The sequence below is a fragment of the Lates calcarifer genome, unplaced genomic scaffold (assembly GCF_001640805.2).
Source record: "Lates calcarifer isolate ASB-BC8 unplaced genomic scaffold, TLL_Latcal_v3 _unitig_1889_quiver_1933, whole genome shotgun sequence".
Lineage (NCBI taxonomy): Eukaryota > Metazoa > Chordata > Actinopteri > Centropomidae > Lates > Lates calcarifer.
The window spans coordinates 1-20949 of NW_026115823.1; the positions used below are offsets into that span (position 1 = coordinate 1).

Sequence of the window (20949 nt, forward strand, 5' to 3'; positions counted from 1 at the left end):
CATCCCTCCATCCTGCACCTACACCTGTTTACCCTCTGTGTGTGTGTGTGTGTGTGTGTGTGTGGTGTGTTGGGGGGGTGCAGCCTCCCTGTCTGATCTCAGATCAGTTTCTCAGCAGCCTCAGCTCACGTGTCGCTTGCTGCACGTGACGCCTCGTTTCTGTCAGGTGACGAACGCTCAGTCTGTTTCACACATTCACAAACAATCTGCTGCTTCGATTACACACACACACACACACACACTCACACACTTGTCCACGACGCTGTTGCACGTTCAGATGGTTCAGGTTTTTCTGGTTCTGCTCAGAAACACATTCGTCTCTAAACCATCAGACTTTTTAACGTCAGGTTTATTCATACGATTGTTCGTGAGATTCAAATAAAATTCACAGAAAGTTAAAGTTTTACAAGAACAAACTAAAACAGGCATCAGTCAATCATTAGTGATCAATAAATCCATTGATTACAGCTGATAAATTCCTGATAACTTGATCCTGATCAGTGTTTCTCTGTTACTCTCTGTGTCAGGTCACAGGGTCACTGTGTCAGGTGTTACCATGGTAACCAAGCACGTGCACTGGCCCGCCCACCCACACCAGCCACACCCCCTCACATGTGCTCCACCCCCCACCCTCAGCTGATTCTCCAGGTGTGTCCAACACATCACCACAAAAACTCCCACAGGTGTTTAACCACCTGAAGGACTCCCCCACCTGAAACCTCGTAAAGATCCACTACCACCTCCAAAAGACCTGAAGAACCGCCTAACATCCACCTGAAGAACCGCCTAACATCCACCTGAAGAACCGCCTAACATCCACCTAAAGACCACCTAACATCCACCTGAAGAACCGCCTAACATCCACCTGAAGAACCGCCTAACATCCACCTGAAGACCCACCTAACATCCACCTGAAGACCCACCTAACATCCACCTGAAGACCCACCTAACATCCACCTGAAGACCCACCTAACATCCACCTGAAGACCCACCTAACATCCACCCGAAAACAGCCTAACATCCACCTGAAGAACCTCCTAACATCCACCTGAAGAACCGCCTAACTGCCTAAGACAGAACATTCTTATTGACATCTAAAACTTCTTCAAACCACCATAGAACCTCTTCAGTGACCACCTAAACCTAAACAACCTAAAGAACCTCTGGAACCCACGTCCAGGACTTCTAGATGTTTCCTGTGCTCTCTCATGTAGCTACACTTTTTCAAACCTCACTTCCATGAAATCACCATCTAATATTCTGTGTTGTAAACTGAGGGAGGTGATGATGTAAACAGGAAGTCCTGTATTGTGTCTCTGAGTCCGAACCATTACATCTGTTACATAACGTCACATAACACCTGCTGCCAACTGTCTAACTGGGTCAGCAAGACCTGATAAGTGGATCAGTTCTGTGGAGTTTGGCCGGCACGTTGGACTCGAACATTTCTGAGCAGGTTTTGTGGTGCAAGGGGGAGCAGGGTCCCTGAATGCAGCACGTCTGATGTTTTAAATTAGACTACCGTATTTTTCGGGCTATAAGACGCACTTAAAATCATTTCATTTTCTCAGAAATCAACAGTGCGCTTTATAATCCGGTGTGCCTTATGTATTAATTCTGGTTGTGTTTACTGACCTCAAACTGATTTTATGTGGTACACAGCGTAGTACGAGCATTACGGCTAACGTAGTCAGGAGCCTCGCGGAGTAATATTTATCAGTACTGTGCTTCAACATACCGGCAATATTACAATGTGTGTATAAGGACCCCAAAATGCCACCTGTTAAGAGACATGCTTACGAAGCAGATTTCAAACTCAAGGCTATCAGTCACGCATTAGAACATGGGAATAGAGCAGCTGCAAGAGAATTCAACATTAATGGATCAATGGTTCGGAAGTGGAGGAAGCAAGAAGATGACCTGCGGTTTGTTTTGCTTTTTGTGCCTAATAATGCGATGCACTTTATAGCCTGAAAAATCTGGTAAACAGTGATGTTGACAGGAAACACGTTGTGTTTCTCTGTGAGGATTTACACTGAGCAGCGTCAGAAACCCTGAGTGTGTTTGATCTGAACGGAGCACGTGTGTGTTCAGTGAACGCTTCAACCTGCTGCTGTTTCAGCTCCTCCCCCTCCTCCCTCCCCCGTGCAGACTCGAGGGGGAGGCTCGTGTGTCCTCAGTAGTCACGCCCCCCGAGCCACGTGCCTCCTCCACACAGCCGGCCCCACAACGAGACCGGCCCGCAACTCACCCCTCCCCTCCCTCACCCCTCCCCCTCCCTCTCTCTGCACTCTCACGTTCCCGCCATTCATTACACACACAGGCTGGACTGGTGTACTTGTGAGGACCCAGGTCTTTACCCAGCAGTGTGTTCAGGTCCACTGTGTAACATTAACCTAAACCTGGTTCTGTCTGCACCAGGATCTGGATCTGGGACACTCTACAGCTCCTCTAAACCACAGAGCCTCACATTAACTATCAGCAGCTGAGACTCATGGGTAATGTAGTATTTAAAGCCAAACAAAGAGAAGTGTAGTTTCAGATCAGGAAGCAGCAGCTCCTCAAACTTTACAACAAAGTACAACCTAAAGATCAGGTCCAGGATCCACAGAGCTCAGTTCAGAACCACGTCCAGACCGACTTCAGCCCTGAGTTTAAAAAAAGAACGACTCCATGGAAGCAACACAAAACAACCACAACCACAACCACAACCGTTCAGAGACACGTCATCTCCAGGTCACCAGCCACCTTAAATCTTTTCTGTGGAAACTTTGAGCTGTGAACTCAGGAATCATCAGCTCATTCTCAGCTGCTCGGCTGCTGACTGATCACATCCAGTCACATTCATGTTTCAATCCAGGGTTTGAGCTTTTAGCTGTGACCAGGTTCACCAGAGGAAAAACAAGAGCAGCTGATTGGTTCCTGCTGCTGCTCCACTTTCTCACGGGGGGGGGGTCATTTGGTATTGATAGGTGATCAGACTGATCAGACACTGAGCTGACGGAGGGAGAACTGATCAATCTTTACTCATGAAAATAGAACAAATCAACAAATATATTGATGAAGAAAAAGGAAGAGGAGGAGGAGGAGAGGAGAAGAGGAGGAGAAGAGAGGAGAGGAGAAGAGGAGGAGGAGAAGAGGAGGAGAAGAGAGGAGAGGAGAAGGAGGAGGAGAAGAGAGGAGAGGAGAAGAGGAGGAGAGGAGGAGAAGAGGAGGAGGAGAAGAGGAGGAGAAGAGAGGAGAGGAGAAGAGGAGGAGAAGAGGAGGAGGAGAAGAGGAGGAGAAGAGAGGAGAGGAGAAGAGGAGGAGAGGAGGAGAAGAGGAGGAGGAGAAGAGAGAAGAGGAGGAGGAGAATTATGCAATGAGCTCAGTCTGATCAGCAGCCAATCAGAGCGCGCGGAGTTCAGTGAAAACAAAGCGCACATGGCTCGGTTTTCCGTCCATGTGAACCGGCAACCGCCGCTCCGGTGACGCGCGCGCTCACACACACACACACACACTGATCTCAGCTCGTCCACCTGACACCGACCGACCGCTGTCATCATGACCCAGTTCCCCGAAACACGACCGGGATCACGGTGACGGTCCCCGTGAGGAGCCGCCTCAGACTCACCGACATGTGCCTGAGTCCGTCGGTGTGAAACCGGCAGCTGGACCCGGGTCTTCATGTGGTTTATCTGTTATTCACGGTGAAGTCCACCCGCCGGACCGGGAACCGATCAAACACCGAGAGGAACGTTTAACACAGTCAGCGGCAGAGCGGCAGAGCGAAAGAGCGGTGTGCCGCGCGTCAAAACAAACACAAATAAACAAAACCATCAAATTGATGAACAAAGACCGAAGAGCTTTTATTTATCTGTTGTTTACTTTGTTTACTTTCCATGTTTACCGCCTCAGATCTGAGCGCATCACAGGTCCACAGGGTCAGACTCAGGTGGGTCAGACTCAGGTGAACCTGCAGCCTGACTCTTCTGCAGAACTCAACATAAAGAGCACAGACTGGCAGAGGTGAAGTTTACAGACTGTCCCTGAACTCTCCAACACTTCGCTCTTTACGAACTCTAGTTCAACACACGCACGCCATCACCTTGCTCTGATTTCGGGGGGGGTGTTTACCTGTGTTGTTGTTGTTGTTGTTGTCGTTGATGTTTGTGTCCATCGTTGTCATTTTAAAATCCATCAGAGTCGCGCAGACCGTATTTTAAAACCCCGGAGACGCGCGCTCCGCATCACCGACACAGGGAAGAAAAACCGGACTGAAACACCACAGAAGAAGAGGAGGAAGCGTCTCTACTGCGACTCTACTCCATTCTGCTGTTTTTCTACTGACGGACTCGAACAGAAGTGATGCCTGTCCGCCGCACGAGGCTCCTGTCAGCTGCTGCACGCGCTTCACTCTCTCGCTCTGTATTTTTTCAAACAGGGCGCGCGCCCTGCTGGATGATGATGTGCGGGGGCCGCCGTGCCCGCACGCGGCAGAAAACGGGACCATGTGACCGCGGGGAGAGCCTCGTGCCCCAGTGACACACTTTCCCGCCCCTCCTCTGTGTAGTACATACTTGTTTAAATCCCCGAGCACGTGGAGCTGCCCGTTGTTCTCAGACAGAGGGGGCATTATGGGAAGTGTAGGCGGCAGATTGTTCTGTAGCAGAGCAGTTTCCTGTCAGACGGTTTAATGGTGTTTGTTTTTATTGTTCATCATCATTGATTCAGTTTAATTTATCATCCTGTTCCTAAAACACCAAACTGACTTCCAAACAAACTGCTATAAACAGGAGTGTTCACTGCTGTTGATGAGGAGCAGCCATCTTGGATTCTGATGTCAGGGTTGCTCCAGCTTCAGGTTCAAACTTCTGACTAGGAACTCGGAAATTCTGACTTTCGGGTACAACAGGAACGCACCATATGAATAGGCCTACAATCCAACCAGGTGAATTGTGAGCAGACCAAAAGCAACGTGCCACAGCAAGTTAGCACAAACACAGATTAGCTAACTTTTTGATGGCATATTTAGCTAGCACTGTTAGCATGCTAGCTGTGTAACTTATGCAGAGTGCATCAATAGTCATTCATTTGACCTTTAAAAAATATTTCTTAAAATGGCAGACCAACCTCCTCACAGTTCATAAGTCTGGATGACAAAAAACAGACGAAATTAGTGTTTGAACTTAAGCTTTTATTCATCAAAAAGACCTGAAAACTGAGACCATTTTGAGTCAAAACACCCAAGTCCGAGTTACAATGAGATATGTTTGACTGATGAATTTGAGTCGAAACACTCTTGAGATCATGACAAGTCCTGTCTGAGTCCAAAAAGTTAATAGCCCCACGATACTGAAGCAGGTCTGAGTCGAAAGACCTCCAAGGCCGAGACAAGTCTGAGTCCAAACATCCACAATCCACAATCAGTCGTGACGAGTCCAAATCACAAATCTATGACATGCAGTTAAGTCTGAGTCAAACAGGTCAAAACATTTGCATACTTTTGGTGAATCTCTTCAGATTTCACCGCCTGAGTCTCAGTAGACACTAAAGGAGCCTCTCTGATGAACCAGACTGTGCAGGTTCTCTCTTACGTCATTGAAGTACCGCTGAACCATAGACTTCTGCCTGCCGTACCTGTGATCGTAATAAACGTCATAATATCTGTCATAGCCGATGTCATCATTAATAGTATAAGACCGTGAATCTTCACCCACCAGCATTACTATACCATCCTCATCATGCATACTGATAATATCTCCACTGCACTTGTTATATATCATTTCCTTGTGTTTTCTGAACAGCGGGTCCAGGTCTCTCTTGTAAGTTGAGATGAGTCTCTCCACAGGATCGCAGTCTGGAATCCCTCCAAGTCTCACCAGGTGGATCAGCATCTGGATGTGGAAGGCCGCCCCGTTGATCCAGGCCTTCAGAGCCTCAGAGGTCATCTGTCCGTCCCTCACCATGGAGTTCTTCAGCTTGGTGAGAGCTTCACTCAGCTTGTACTCGATCCGCTCGATGTCGGTCCTCAGCTGGACTTTGTTCTTAATGTTCATGGTGCACCTCTTCAGACACTCATCGATCTGATCCCAGACCTCGGAGGCCTTCTCCTCTGCAAACACACATCGCAGAGCTTCCTTTGTGCTATCCTTAGACGGACTCAGAAAAATTAGGTCGATCAGGACGGCAATGGCCAGTGCTCCGAGGCCCGCCAGTTCAGGGGCGAAGGTCAAGCCGACAAACATCTCTGATAATTTCTTGACTGCATCTTGACCAAAGTTGCCTGTCTCCATTTTCCTCTTCTCATAGTATCGTTTCAGGTTCTCTGACGAATCAGGACTGCAGAACTTCACAATTTTCTGATCAACTCCCAGATCTGGACCATCGCTGACTTGCTCCACAAAGCTTTTCAGTTGTTCCTCCTCGCTGATGGTATTACCCATAGTCCTGTTTTCAGGCTCAGATGTTTACCACTGTAAAACACAAAATTAACAGTACAATGAACATTTTCAAATGATCTCTGAACATTGAGGATACATTCGCCTGTATTTCTCCACATGCTGAAGTGAGCGCAGTTCCCAGGTTACTTAATGCAAGCTGCTAACATTAGCATGTCCGACTAACTAGCTCACTACCTACAGTTGTAATCTAGCATTACATCAAAGATCAGGAGTTAGCACATAATAAACTAACTACATTATATTGTGGCGTTAAAAAGGTTCAGGACTGGAACATCTCTAGACTCACGTTAGCATCTCTGTCCTGATCTTTATTGGATTCGTTGATCTTTAGACTCCAACAGCTCCAGCTAACCTTACCTCAGATAAAGGTATGTTAGCAAACTAACCCACTAAACACCCACTGTCCATGGACGTTGGTTTCAAGTCGGTCTGTTGAGGCTGTTATTTAGTACATATATATTTGTATTTAAAATCAGTCTGAGATTTACCCCCAGTACAGCCAACCAAATAAATGACATGTGATGTATATTTAGTTGAAAACTGGTTTTGTGTAAATTATGTCCAAAATTACTTAATATTAGATACACGTATGTGACAATACATGTACTATTACATTATTATAATAATCACTGTGAAAACACTGAATCTGAGAGCCCATGCTGGGTAAACAGTGAAAATTAATTTTTCCTGAAAAGATAAAACCTGATCTTTAAGTTGACTGATCTTGACCCTGTGGGTTAGTTCAGACAAATTCCCTAAAAAACCCTTGATCACCATCCAAAGTTCTCCTAAAAAACTCTAACAGCTATTTATTGTCTTCACAGAGTACAGAGGTCCCAGCGTCCCAAACTTGCTCTGCTTACAGCAACATTTAATAGACTAAACTCTATTTGGCAAAGAAAGTCAAAGCCACGTCTCCTATCAGAGGAATCCCGTGCTCACCTTAGTCCTTCCCAAATCGATTATCTCATAGAAAGACCTGCAGGTTCACTGCAAACCCTGACCCCTACCACCCCTCCTCTTCCCCCTACCCAGCTGAAGAAAATGGCCGCCCACCCTTTTACTCTCCACTGTCGACAAGTGCTTAGTCATGGGGGAACGTTGGGTCTCTGTAAATAATAATATACAGAGTGTGGTCTAAACCTGAGACCTCATATCTACAGTGACAAAACATTCACTACAAACTTGTGAAGTTCAGATGTTAAGGATTTACCTGAGATTCCGTCCAGACGTGAGTTCAGCTCCAGCTTCAGTCTGCTGCTGATCTGCTGCTTCACGGAGTCAAAACGGAAAGGAAAGGAAACTCAAACAGAAACAGACTGACAGCGCCCCCTGCTGCTCAGCTGTTGTTACTCCACTTGGGATCCTGTGATCCAGTACTTAAAAACACTGACAGTTTTTGACTCAGTCTCTACGCTCAGTGTAACTTTGACTTTGAAGCAGTGAGCAATGCATGTTTCAAACTTTTCAGAAAACTCAGTGTAACACGTGTTTAATGTAGAATTCATTGTGTTTATTAGAGCTCAGTGATTCACACAAGAACACCAACTGTGAGCAGAACTTCTGTTTGTTTAGGAGGAAACTCCACAGGAGCCGAGACAAGTCTGAGTCAAAACACCTGCAAGACTGAGACAAGTCCAACTGTCCCATATGGAGGAAATGTTTGAGTGTCCACAACTTTTGATCACATGATGCATCTCTTCAGACTCAACAGCCTCTGTCTCATTGGACATTAAAGGAGCCGCTTTGACGAACCAGACTCTGCAGGTTCTCTCCTACTTCATTAAAGTAACATTCAATCTCTCTCTTCTGACTGCTGTACCTGCGACTGTAGTAAGCCTCAAAGTAATCCTTATACCTGCTGTTCTCAGGCAAACGATGCCACTTTGAATCTTCATCTACCAGATAATGTATATAAGGGGACTGGGGGTGAACAAATCTACACTCTTCTTTACACTTCTTTTCTACCATCTCCCTGTGTTTTTTTAACAGCAGGTCCAGGTCTCTCTTGTAAGTCGAGATGAGCCTCTCCACAGGATCGCAGTCTGGAATCCCTCCAAGTCTCACCAGGTGGATCAGCATCTGGATGTGGAAGGCCGCCCCGTTGATCCAGGCCTTCAGAGCCTCAGAGGTCATCTGTCCGTCCCTCACCATGGAGTTCTTCAGCTTGGTGAGAGCTTCACTCAGCTTGTACTCGATCCGCTCGATGTCGGTCCTCAGCTGGACTTTGTTCTTAAAGTTCACAGTGCACCTCTTCAGGCACTCATCGATCTGATCCCAGACCTCGGAGGCCTTCTCCTCTGCAAACACACATCGCAGAGCGTCCTCTGTGCTCTTCTCTGGCGGACTTTTGGAAACAACATCGATGAGGATGGCGATGGCCAGCGCTCCGAGGCCCGCCAGTTCAGGAGCCGGCATCAGGGCAGCCATTTTCTCTGCCAGGTTCTTGATCCAGTCTGCAGCGTGGTCACCTGTCTCCATCTTCCTCCCCTCGTAGTGTTGTTTCAGGTTCTCTGATGAATCAAGACTGCAGAACTTCACAATGTTCTGATCAACTCTCATATTTGGACCCTCGTTGAACTGCTTCACAAATCTCTCCAGTTCTTCCTCCTTGCTGAGTATTTTACCCATGGTCCTGTTTTCAGATGTTTATCACTGTAACACACAAAATGAAAAGTATAATGATGATGATGTGACACAGATGATGTGTTCACTGAGCTGTAGTTTGAGAGATTCTCAGTTTCTTTAGACTCCAACAGCTCCAGCCAACGTTACCTGAGGTAAAGGTATGTTTATCTCAGGTATGTTGGTCCTCACCCCCCAAACCTTAAACGTTCACAGACGTCGTTTTTTAGGCTAAATCAAGTCGGCCAATCTGTGCAGGTCTTCCATTTTTTGTCATTAGATCTGATTTGCAGTTTTTCAAACTAAATGTCCCAGGACTATCTGCCCTCACCTTCCAACAAATCCCCATGTCTGAAGAGATCCTGCATCACACTACTGCTTTATGTAACAGAATAGAATAGGCATCCTTATTGTCTACTCAGTTCCATAAAAACCATGGGATATTCCTCCCACAGTGCTCACTTCCTGCAGCTTATCACTGTACAGCCATGTGAATATGGGGCTGTAAAACAAAGGCAAAGTGCAGTTTCATCCATAAATCTGCTGATTTCAACCTGAAGATCGACCGACAATATGTTCAAAACTCTGCCCTCTCATCTGATCAAACATGTACTTGGTAGTAAAATATAATTTGGTGCTTACACTTGACAACAAAAACACAACACAAATCACAAAAAGCTGTTTCTCTCAGTTTGCAGATACTGCATGCTGGCTTTGTCTGGTCCAGAAAGATGGCTGCCCACCCTGATCCTGGTTCTGCTCGAGGTTTCTTCCTGTTAAAAGACGGGTTTTCTTCTACACTGTAAACAAGTGTTTGCTGATGGTGGAATGTTGAGTCCTTGTGTAAATAAACTGGACTTGACTGTTAGAGACTTCAGATCAGTTCCGTGCAGCTGTTCAACAGATTTACAGTTTGTCAGAAGATGAAGAGGTGAACAGATGATTCATATCTACAGTGACAAAACATTCACTACAAACTTGTGAAGTTCAGATGTTAAGGATTTACCTGAGATTCCGTCCAGACGTGAGTTCAGCTCCAGCTTCAGTCTGCTGCTGATCTGCTGCTTCACGGAGTCAAAACTGAAAGGAAACTCAAACAGAAACAGACTGACAGCGCCCCCTGCTGCTCAGCTGTTGTTACTCCACTTGGGATCCTGTGATCCAGTACTTAAAGACACTGACAGTTTTTGACTCCGTCTCTACGCTCAGTGTAACTTTGACTTTGAAGCAGTGAGCAATGCATGTTTCAAACTTTTCAGAAAACTCAGTGTAACACGTGTTTAATGTAGAATTCATTGTGTTTATTAGAGCTCAGTGATTCACACAAGAACACCAACTGTGAGCAGAACTTCTGTTTGTTTAGGAGGAAACTCCACAAGAGCCGAGACAAGTCTGAGTCAAAACACCTGCAAGACTGAGACAAGTCCAACTGTCCCATATGGAGGAAATGTTTGAGTGTCCACAACTTTTGATCACATGATGCATCTCTTCAGACTCAACAGCCTCTGTCTCATTGGACATTAAAGGAGCCGCTTTGACGAACCAGACTCTGCAGGTTCTCTCCTACTTCATTAAAGTAACATTCAATCTCTCTCTTCTGACTGCTGTACCTGCGACTGTAGTAAGCCTCAAAGTATTTCTTATAATTGTTGAGCTCAGGCAAACGATGCTCCTTTGAATCTTCATCCACCAGGTAGTGAATAGTGTAGTACTTGGGATGAGAAAAAATCTTTTCTTTACACTTCTTTTCTACCATCTCCCTGTGTTTTTTTAACAGCAGGTCCAGGTCTCTCTTGTAAGTCGAGATGAGCCTCTCCACAGGATCGCAGTCTGGAATCCCTCCAAGTCTCACCAGGTGGATCAGCATCTGGATGTGGAAGGCCGCCCCGTTGATCCAGGCCTTCAGAGCCTCAGAGGTCATCTGTCCGTCCCTCACCATGGAGTTCTTCAGCTTGGTGAGAGCTTCACTCAGCTTGTACTCGATCCGCTCGATGTCGGTCCTCAGCTGGACTTTGTTCTTAAAGTTCACAGTGCACCTCTTCAGGCACTCATCGATCTGATCCCAGACCTCGGAGGCCTTCTCCTCTGCAAACACACATCGCAGAGCGTCCTCTGTGCTCTTCTCTGGCGGACTTTTGGAAACAACATCGATGAGGATGGCGATGGCCAGCGCTCCGAGGCCCGCCAGTTCAGGAGCCGGCATCAGGGCAGCCATTTTCTCTGCCAGGTTCTTGAGCCAGTCTGCAGCGTGGTCACCTGTCTCCATCTTCCTCCCCTCGTAGTGTTGTTTCAGGTTCTCTGATGAATCAAGACTGCAGAACTTCACAATGTTCTGATCAACTCTCATATTTGGACCCTCGTTGAACTGCTTCACAAATCTCTCCAGTTCTTCCTCCTTGCTGAGTATTTTACCCATGGTCCTGTTTTCAGATGTTTATCACTGTAACACACAAAATGAAAAGTATAATGATGATGATGTGACACAGATGATGTGTTCACTGAGCTGTAGTTTGAGAGATTCTCAGTTTCTTTAGACTCCAACAGCTCCAGCCAACGTTACCTGAGGTAAAGGTATGAACGTAATGATATATGTACTGTGCAGTTATAGTCATAATGATGTCTGATGCCAACTTCAGTCCTTCCCAAATTGCTCACTGCAACCCCACCCACTAGCACAAGTTATTCCTGATCAGCCGGGGAAGATGGCCGCTCACTGTTTTCCAATCCACCATCAAGTGCTTAGTCATAGGGGAACGTCAGGTCTCTGTAAATAATAATATACAGAGTGTGGTCTAAACCTGAGACAGCTTCTGTTATGATGTGGTGCTATATAAATAAACTGGACTTGATTGTTAGAGACTTCAGATCAGTTCCGTGCAGCTGTTCAACAGATTTACAGTTTGTCAGAAGATGAAGTGGTGAACAGATGATTCATATCTACAGTGACAAAACATTCACTACAAACTTGTGAAGATCAGATGTTTAAGATTTACCTGAGATTCCGTCCAGATGTGAGTTCAGCTCCAGCTTCAGTCTGCTGCTGATCTCTGTCTTCTGAAGTGAAAGTGAAGTCAGAGCAGCACAGACAGACTGACGGCGCCCCCTGCTGCTCAGCTCAAATACAACACGTTTATAACTCGGAGGCTGAAAACATCCAGAGCCTGAGATCTGATCCTGGATCAGTCCAGACGTCAGGACTCCAGGTTTCTGTTCCTCAAACCAGAAACACCTCAGACTCAAAGATGATGTTTGACATCAGATGAAACTAAGACGTTATTTCATAACATCTGTGACCACAGCTGGAAAGTAACTAAGTACATTTACTCAAGTACCTGTTCCCTGTTCTTATACTCCACTACATCTCACGGGAATGTTGTACTTTTGTAGAGACTCTGCAGATTCTGATCGATGATTCTAACTGTGACAGTATTCTGTCACTGCAGGGCCGGGAGAGGGCCCACGGGCCGCGGCTTGCTCCGCGCCGGTGCAGCAGCTGCAGTGAGCTGTTCACCGTCTGTCCCGCAGGAGGCGCCAACAGCCGCCATTTTCCTCTGAGCGGAAGAAGGAAGAGCAGAGGGGAAACATCCAACTCCGGTGGAAAAAATCCAACAAAAACACAGAATTCGTGCGATGGACGTCCCGGGACCGGACAGCGACTGGAGGAGCCCCCAGTTCCGACAGAAGGTCGTCGCTCAGATGTGAGTTATTCCCGCTCCGAGTCGCGTTTTTCAAGCTATATCACTCCCTCTGCTTCTGTTAGCCGCATGAGCTAAGCTAACGTTAGCGCGGCTGGAAACAGCGTCACCGACAAACCGTACTGTGAAAATCCGTAAATTAAGAACGAGTTGTGAAAAAACAGAACTAGCATGGGTCCGTTATCACGGCAGGGAGGACGTAATGAAAGGTTCAGGTCCAGTCTTTAATTCGGCTCAGATAAAATGAACAGAATCAACTCGTAATATATAATTTCTGACAGATATCTTCGGTAGCAGCTGATGCTCAGTGAAATCTGCACCGTAACCATCAACAGCAGCTTCATAATCAGAAGATAATGGATTATATATGTTTGTCTATTATGAGAGTGTAAGAAGTTTCAGTTTAGTACACAGAGAATAATTTAACCAAGTACTTTACTGTACTCCTTTATATGTCCCAGTACTTTATACTGTATCAGAGGGAGATGTTGTAGTTTTCACTGAACTGTGTCTGATTGATCGACCATAAAGAAATAACTAACCAAGCAACTGTACTGATACTGTAGGTTAACACTGTACACACAGCAGTTTATAAAGCCTTTAAAATGATGATCTTACTAATGTGATTACTCTGCTTAATGAGTACTTTTACCTTGGTACTTAAAGTATTTTTGATGCTGAGGACTTTTACTTGTAACAGAATATTTCTACACATCAAGCATTTTTAAAAACAATGAAAACATCAGGAGATAAAGATCTAAAGGATAAGTAATCAGACTGAATGTAACAGGAAGTGATGGTGACCATGTTCACCATCACTTCCTGTGTTTGTCCTCTGTGACTGTGGAAAATGACGAGTGTGTTTCTGGTGTTTCCTCCCAGCGAGGACGCGATGAGGAAGGCAGGAACCGCACACACCAAGTCCAGTAACGACATGGAGAACCACGTCTTCGTTAAAGCCAAGTCCAGAGTGAGCTGATGTTTCTGAACCAGCATGAAAGAGCACAGAACTGTTTTCATGAAGGTCTGACTGAGTTTTCCTTTACAGGAGGAGTATTTATCTCTGGTGGCGAGGCTCATCATTCACTTCAGAGACATCCGTGAGTATCTGACCACGAGCTTCAACACGTAACAATCTCAGCGGCCACGTGAACACAGGGAGTCTGCATGTCTTCAGAAGGCCTTAAACAGTTTTTAAAAAGCCTTGAATTTCATTTAGGTAGTACTTACCTGGCAGGTGTCGGTTGTGGCAGCACCTGTGCTCCTGCAGCTCGCAGTGATCAAACGCACTTTTTACAAGCTGCCGATGATTTGATTTCTGTCGTCGTTGATCAAACTACACTCATTCTAAACATCTGATTCTGCTTTTGGAGACTGGTTTTCCTCAGTCTGATCGACCCCATCAGCCTGTTTGGCTTCTACTAAATCTCCACTTTGAGATAGCATCAAATAAATCACTGTCGTGCCAGGGTCAAGGGGTCAAAGGTTGAATCATTGACTTTCACAATATAAAACATTGTGGCCAGATAATCGTGATTTAGATGTTTAAATACTGGACATCTTTTTCATTTCAGTTTTATTTTGAAATATAAAAAAAGCCCTACCTGTAAAAGTACCTGTGAAAAGAAAAACGGAGCAGTTACCACAGCTTATTGTGAGTACTGGACCCTGTGCAGGACTCAGTTAAAGTGAACTGTGCAGAGACTCTGCTGATGGAACAGGATGTAGTTTTAGTTTAAGTGTAAAGATCCTGGTCAGATTCAGGTTCTGGTCTGGTTCAGGAGTCCGGACTTGGTCTGTTCCCCTGTGATTGACTCACATCTAAACATCATGTTTTATCTGTCGACTGTCGGCCAGGAAAGATGAGATGTTGAAAGACTTTATGAACCTGTTGAGTCTACAGAGGCTGCAGCTGTAAACTGACTACTTACTAACGACCGGTGTCTCCTTTACAGACAAGAAGACCCACGGAGGTTCAGGTAGGCGGACTTTGTTCTGGTCTCTGTTTGGTTCCTCTTTCATTTGAGTTTTTCTTTGCTGTGTTCTGTCCTCTGCCGGACCTGTCACTACCAGACTCATGGTGTTCATGATTTCTGCTGTGCATGTTGGAGCTGCGTAATATTGTCTGTTGTCTACCCTTCTGCTAGATCCCATGAATACCCTGACTAACCTGACAGGGGTTGGAGGGGGCCCGGGCGCCATCGGCATGGGGCCTCGCCCCGCCGGTGCTCCAGTGGGTGGCATGGGGGCCATGGGGCCGATGCAGATAGGCCAGCATGCCATGGCAGGGGTGGCTGGAAACCCACAAGCCAGTGAGTGTGTTTCCTCCATGTGGTGTGTGTTTGCTGTGAATGCACATCAGTGGTTGCTGGCTGCGTCTCAGCTGCGCATTTTGGCGTCAGAGCCGGTCTTACTTTCAGTCTCTGCTTTGGCACGTTGTGTGTGTTTGAGACTCCAGAGCTCTCCTCAGACTGGTTCTGAGCTGTAGACCGGGTCGGTCCTTCACCTCCGTCTGTTCGCTCCGCAGTAGGGGCCCAGATGCCGATGCAGCAGATGGTGCAGGCGCAGCAGCAGCAGCAGCAGCAGCAGTCCATCCAGTTCCAGCAGTTCCAGCAGGCCCAGCAGCAGCAGCAGAACGCCATGCAGCAGCAGAGCGCCATGCAGCAGCAGCAGAACGCCGCCATCCAGCAGCAGTTTCAGGTGCAGCAGCAGCTGAGGGTGCAGCAGCTGCAGCAGCAACAGGCCCAGAACCAGCAGCAGCAGAACCAGGTACACCACCACGCTAACAACACGTCTGATACACATGAGAACACAAAACGGTATCATCTGAGCTCTGACAGCTTCAACACCCAGTTCCCTCAGACCAGCAGACCTTCAGACCTGAAGTCTCACTGAGGTTATCTGAGGGTGACGGTCTGTGATGCTGCTTCACTGTGAAGTCACTAAACTCTGATATACTCTGTAAGGACGTTAGATGAAAGTTGTCCAGGTCCTGAAAAAATATAGGAAGTGAAGCAGTCCTGAGTCTTTTCTTAACTTTGTGTTTGAGTAGTTTTTAGTAGTGATCAGGTAATGATGCCTATACTCCAGTTATTATTCCTCTTCTGTACAAATTATCTTGCATAACCACTCCTGCAAAATATACACCAGAAAGTGTGGTTCGATCAGGAATAGTGTCGTATGTCTGTTAGTAACGTTTTTATTAACCCTGAGTTTAATTTGCTTTCTGATAGCTGTTATAGTTTTTATAAAATCACAGTTTAAGTTTTATGTTTTTCATTTTTTACAGTGTCAGAGTTTATAATGGGTGTGTATTGTGTGGAATGTTCAGGGTTAGACTGTGTGACATCATCACTCTAACTGCCACCTCTGAACATTTTACCATAAAAATCTGATTCAAACCTCTTTTAATTCCCACAGTTTCCAACCTACACAGACACTTTCTATATGAAGACGTAGAGAAATGTGTCCTCTCTCACCCAGTGTGACTCCCATTGTCACATGACTCACAGTTTGTGAATAAATCTCCTCCAAACACAGAGAGCGCTGACCCACAGTCCCATAGACTGCCATGTTAAACTGAGCTCTGAAGCTCTGTTTTAAAACTGTGACGGAGCCTAAACCGTAAACAGGACGTCCACATATAAAACATCAGAGTCTTCACTGAAGCTCTGTGGAGCTCAGAGTGAAGAAACTGGGCTGATGGGAGTTGTAGTTTTTGAGCTGTGAGGGTTTGATGAGAAGTTTCGGCTAATGACCCGGCCTGGGGCCCAGTCACCATAGCAACCAGTGACTCAGCTGTTGGCGATGACTCAGCAGTTTATGGGCAGAATCATAGACTGTATAAAGATGGATGTCGTTTCCGGGTCTGAAAAATGAAGCCAACGTTGAAGTGCCTTAAACCTGCATTCTGTCGAATGGCCGGCAGGGGGCGAAAAGACGTCTGTTTGTACTGAAGTCTATGAGAAAATGGCCCTGCTTCTATCTCGATTTAATATCTCAGTAAACATTTTCCTGATGAGTTTAAGGTCTCAATCACTAGATGTAAGTCTTCTTCAATACAACACAATGTTGATTTTGTAAATTACGGCCGCGTTTAGAGGAAAATAGATGATAAAGCAGGGTATGCTTTAGGGTGTGGCTACTGTGTGATTGACAGCTGTCAATCTGGTGAAGTGATAGCACATTTTAACATTTTGTTTGCCCGGAAATATCTTGTTCAGCGTTCGGTTGTATTAACAGACACTCCAAGGAGACGGCTCTCCATCTCTTGGTAAGTACATTGTGTTTTAAGCCTGTGTTTCGCTAACCAAAATTAACGTCCCTCTATCACAGTTACGGGAATTATGTGTTCCCACCCTGTCTCTGCAGATGCACCAGACCAGGATCCAGCAGCAGCAGCAGCAGCAGATGGTGCAGCTGCAGCTCCAGCAGCAGCACGCTCAGGCTCAGGCTCAGGCTCAGGCCCAGGCTCAAGCTCAGGCTCAGGCTCAGGCTCAAGCTCAGGCTCAAGCTCAGGCTCAGGCTCAAGCTCAGGCTCAGGCTCAGGCTCAGGCTCAAGCTCAGGCTCAAGCTCAGGCTCAGGCTCAGGCTCAGGCTCAGGCCCAGGCCCAGTCCATTCAGCACATGGTCCAGCAGCAGCAGCAGATCCAGGTCCAGGGTCAGCCTCAGCCGGGTCAGATGCCTCCTCACTCTCAGCAGCAGCAGCAGCAGCCCGGCATGGTGCCTCAGTCCCTGGCTGGACAGATGACGTCTGCTCAACACGTTCCCATCAACTCTCTGAGTCAGCAGCAGCAGCAGCAGCAGCACCAGCTCAAGCTCCAGGCCTTCCAGGTGAGACCGAGTTCACTGTCTGCATGTCTACAAAAACTCCTGCTTATACTGCACCTGGTCTGTCCTCTCCACCACAACAGTGCACTGAATCAGATCAATGTTTGGTATCAGCAGAGAAACCTGAGCTTTCAGAGTAGACCTCCACTTGTTAAGTGTGACGTCACGACCGATGAAAATCCTGTTTCCTGGTCCAACTTCTCTGAGTCTCTCCTGTTTTCCAGATGCTGCAGATCTGAGTCCAACAGCTGTTCAGTCATTCTACTGCTTCACTGTGACAAGGAAGAGAAGAGGAACTGACTGCAGCTGATAGGTTACAGTTTTTAAACCGGTGAAGAAAAACAAAAAAGAAGTTAATGTTAGCCAGCTAACCTGGGGGACCTGCTTTTAACAGTGAGTGCTAACATTAGCTAAGTTAGCTGGCTAAAGTTAGCACCCACTGGAGTCAAACTTAGCTAGCTATTTTCACTATTTTTGGCAGCACAGAAAAGGACACAGAAAACAGCCAAACACAAAGATTACTAGCGTTTACTAGCAGGTGCTAACGTTAGCTAGGTTAGGTGGCTAACTTTAGCATCTGCTGGCATTCTTTATTTCTCAGATCTCAGATCTGTTCAGACAACACAGACTCAGCACTGCAGCATCTGGAAAACAGGAGAGACTCAGAGAAGTTGGACCAGGAAACAGGATTTTCATCAGACATGATGTCAGAAAGAAAAACGTGGATCAGAGCTTCTCTTACCCACAATACCTTTCTTCAGGAAACACAGCGTAGAGTTGCAGTAGTTTTGCTTACCCGTCCCTCTGCTTGCATGCCTTGCTGTGTGTGTGTGTGTGTGTGTGTGTGTGTGTGTGTGTGTGTGTGTGTGTGTGAAAGCAGGCCCGTGCAGCCCTGCAGCAGCAGCAGGCCGCAGCGCAGCAAGCACAGCAGGCCGCAGCGCAGGCGCAGCTCAACGCAGCCGCCGCAGCCGCTGCCGCCGGATCTGGACAGGTGAGACCGCAGCCAGCTCAGGTGCTTTACGTGTTTATGGCTCTGAATCAGGTCACATGCTGCTGATTATACGACGCTCTCACCAGACGTCAGCATGTTCACTGAGGGGGAGAACATGTAAATCCAAAAAACATTAGATTGCAGTAGCTACTGCTAACTAATTAGCTAGCTAGCTTGATAACATTTAGCTGATACAAAATGTAATTAGGAAGCACTCGTTAAAACTCCTGATAACTGATAAAAAATGACTTCGATCACAGACTCCTCTGATAGGACCTTCTATGTAGAGGAGCAGATTAGACAGTCAGCAGTTTGTGTAAAGTATTTCCTGTCTGGGAGTTCGTAGCTACAGTCCAGAACTTTAATCAGTTTCCTGAACCCATCGTTCTCTGCTGAGCTCAGAGGTTTCATGTCTTTAACTGAGAAGGAGGAAACTGTGTTTGTTACATTCACACTTCTTTTTGACGACAGGATAGATGTTAGTGTTGGTTCAGCCCTGTTAGCTGTTAGCTGTTAGCCCTGCTAGCTGTTAGCCCTGTTAGCTGTTAGCCCTGCTAGGACTTGGTGTGGACGGACAAACAGCATCTTCATCCTCTCTGTGTGGTCGCTGGGATTAAACCTTTTCAGCTGATTGTAAAGATTTGTTTTCTGTCCATCCTTTGTTGGTACCGACCGGCGACATGTTTTTCAGACCGTCTTCATCTGAACTTCGTCACCGTGACCTTTGTTGAACAGTTTCCTGTTCAGAGGATAAAGTCAGTTCTTCACTTTCGTGCCTCTCTCTGGTTCCACTCATGTTCCTGAGCTTTCTTTACCTCATGGGGATCAGATAATGGGTCTGTACTTTGATGTGCAGCTGCTGCCTGATTGGCTGTTGTTGCATTAATGCTGCCGTCTGATAGGTTGTTAATAAAATGCCCAAAATGAATAAAAATGCCCAAGTTTATCGTCTTAATCCACATCAATTTTGTCGTGATCCCAGATCGGGATTGTTTCATCGTTCAGTCATATTTGGTGGATGGATTCACAGTCGAGGATTTATAACGATGCTAAAACACGCTTGTTCACAAAATAAAATGTTCATCATAATGTTCATTCAGACAAACACACATCATGTGAAGCGTCAGTCTGAGAGGTCAAATGGCCGATGGTCTGTGTTGCGTTGTGTTTCTGCCTCCTCTCTGCTCACCTGTGTCTGTTGTGTGTCCTCTTCTGAAGCTGGTTCGTCCTGGGATGCCAATTCCTAACCGGCTGCCTCGAGCCGTCAACCCTCCATCCCTCCTCCCCAACACTGCCGCCGCTGCCGCCGCCGCGCTGCTGCCGCCGCTGCCGCTGCGGCCGGGCGGACAGCCACAGCAGGTATTTACCCCGAGTGTGACCTCTGACCTCTGAGGCTGTCGCTGTGCTTCTGTCTGTCAGTGGCCTCTTCTCCTGCTCTGCTGCTTCCTTTAGGCTGCAGCCCCACCACCTCTGATTGGCTCCTCTGTCCAATCACCTCCACAGGTACAGCAGCATTCGATGATGTCATCGCCCTCACCTGTGCAGGTCCAGACGCCGCAGCCGATGCCTCCCCCCCCCAGCCGCCGCCCCAGCCCCGACCTCACAGCCCAACTCTGCCAGGTACGATGAAAAACCTTCAGGTGAAACAAACCGACTCTGATTCTGGATTTTAAAACGCCCCCCCACTCTTCTCCTCCTCCTCCTCCTCCTCCTCCTCCTCCTCCTCCCTCCTCCCTCCTCCTCTCTCTAGCTCTGGTCCCACGCCGTCTCCGGGGGTTTCCAGCCCAGCCCCTCCCTCAGCCCTCACACAGCCCGCCACTGCCAGGACCCCCCAGAACTATGGAGTCCCTCTCCTGGACCACTCAACACTCCAGGTACACTCACGACTTCACTCTGATCTCCCTCCTGTAGAACAGCTGCTGGTTCACCTGTCCTCACCTGTCCTCACCTGTCCTCACCTGTCCTCAGGTAACCCCAGCTCAGTGATGAGTCCAGCCGGAGCCACATCTCTGGAGGACCAGCAGTACATGGAGAAACTCAAACAGCTCTCCAAATACATCGAACCTCTGCGCAGGATGATCAACAAGATCGACAAGAACGAAGGTCCGCCGATCGATCGATCAGCTGATTGGACGCTGAGAGCTCCTACATTTTTTAATATCTTAACATTTATTTAGTTGATTTTCCTCTTTGTTTTTTTACTGTTAACAGACAGAAAGAAGGACCTGAGTAAGATGAAGAGTCTGTTGAACATCCTGACTGATCCAAACACCAGGTAACATCCACGCAGTTAAAATGAGATCAATCGTTCAGACCAGCTGATGTGTTCTGTAAGCTAATGAACTGACGTGAATACTGCTAATTG

The 20949-nt window shown here is 46.9% G+C and overlaps 2 protein-coding genes across 5 annotated transcripts; one reads left to right on the top strand and one right to left on the bottom strand.

Moving 5' to 3' along the window:
• Positions 1 to 5155: 5155 nt before the first annotated feature.
• Positions 5156 to 12183, bottom strand: LOC108891188 (uncharacterized). 4 transcript variants are annotated; one of them, XM_051067678.1, is made up of 3 exons: positions 12062 to 12183; positions 10075 to 11508; positions 5156 to 6455 (listed from the first exon to the last, which is right to left on the bottom strand). In XM_051067678.1, exon 2 carries the CDS (start codon positions 11482 to 11484, stop codon positions 10579 to 10581), a length of 906 nt encoding a protein of 301 aa, XP_050923635.1. In that variant the 5' UTR covers positions 11485 to 11508; positions 12062 to 12183; the 3' UTR covers positions 5156 to 6455; positions 10075 to 10578. The 4 variants fall into 4 exon arrangements, with proteins under 4 accessions (XP_050923635.1, XP_050923634.1, XP_050923633.1 ...); XM_051067677.1 differs by lacking the exon at positions 10075 to 11508 and adding an exon at positions 7657 to 9098 and having other exon boundaries at positions 12062 to 12175; XM_051067676.1 differs by lacking the exon at positions 12062 to 12183 and adding an exon at positions 7657 to 9098 and having other exon boundaries at positions 10075 to 10185.
• Positions 12184 to 12577: 394 nt separating this feature from the next.
• LOC108891187 (mediator of RNA polymerase II transcription subunit 15) lies at positions 12578 to 20909 on the top strand. The gene is given in 14 exon segments (XM_051067680.1): positions 12578 to 12766; positions 13646 to 13733; positions 13812 to 13863; positions 14719 to 14742; positions 14911 to 15075; positions 15291 to 15532; positions 17135 to 17596; positions 18474 to 18584; positions 19803 to 19943; positions 20037 to 20204; positions 20396 to 20429; positions 20432 to 20458; positions 20553 to 20687; positions 20796 to 20909. Coding segments are annotated over 14 exon segments (1785 nt in total). The 5' UTR covers positions 12578 to 12698; the 3' UTR covers positions 20864 to 20909.
• The last annotated feature ends 40 nt before the right edge of the window (positions 20910 to 20949 follow it).

What these genes read in the sequence shown, in the direction of transcription:
- LOC108891188 (XM_051067677.1), bottom strand. Translation starts at nt 9,074, where the DNA reads ATGGGTAAAATACTCAGCAAGGAGGAAGAACTGGAGAGATTTGTGAAG.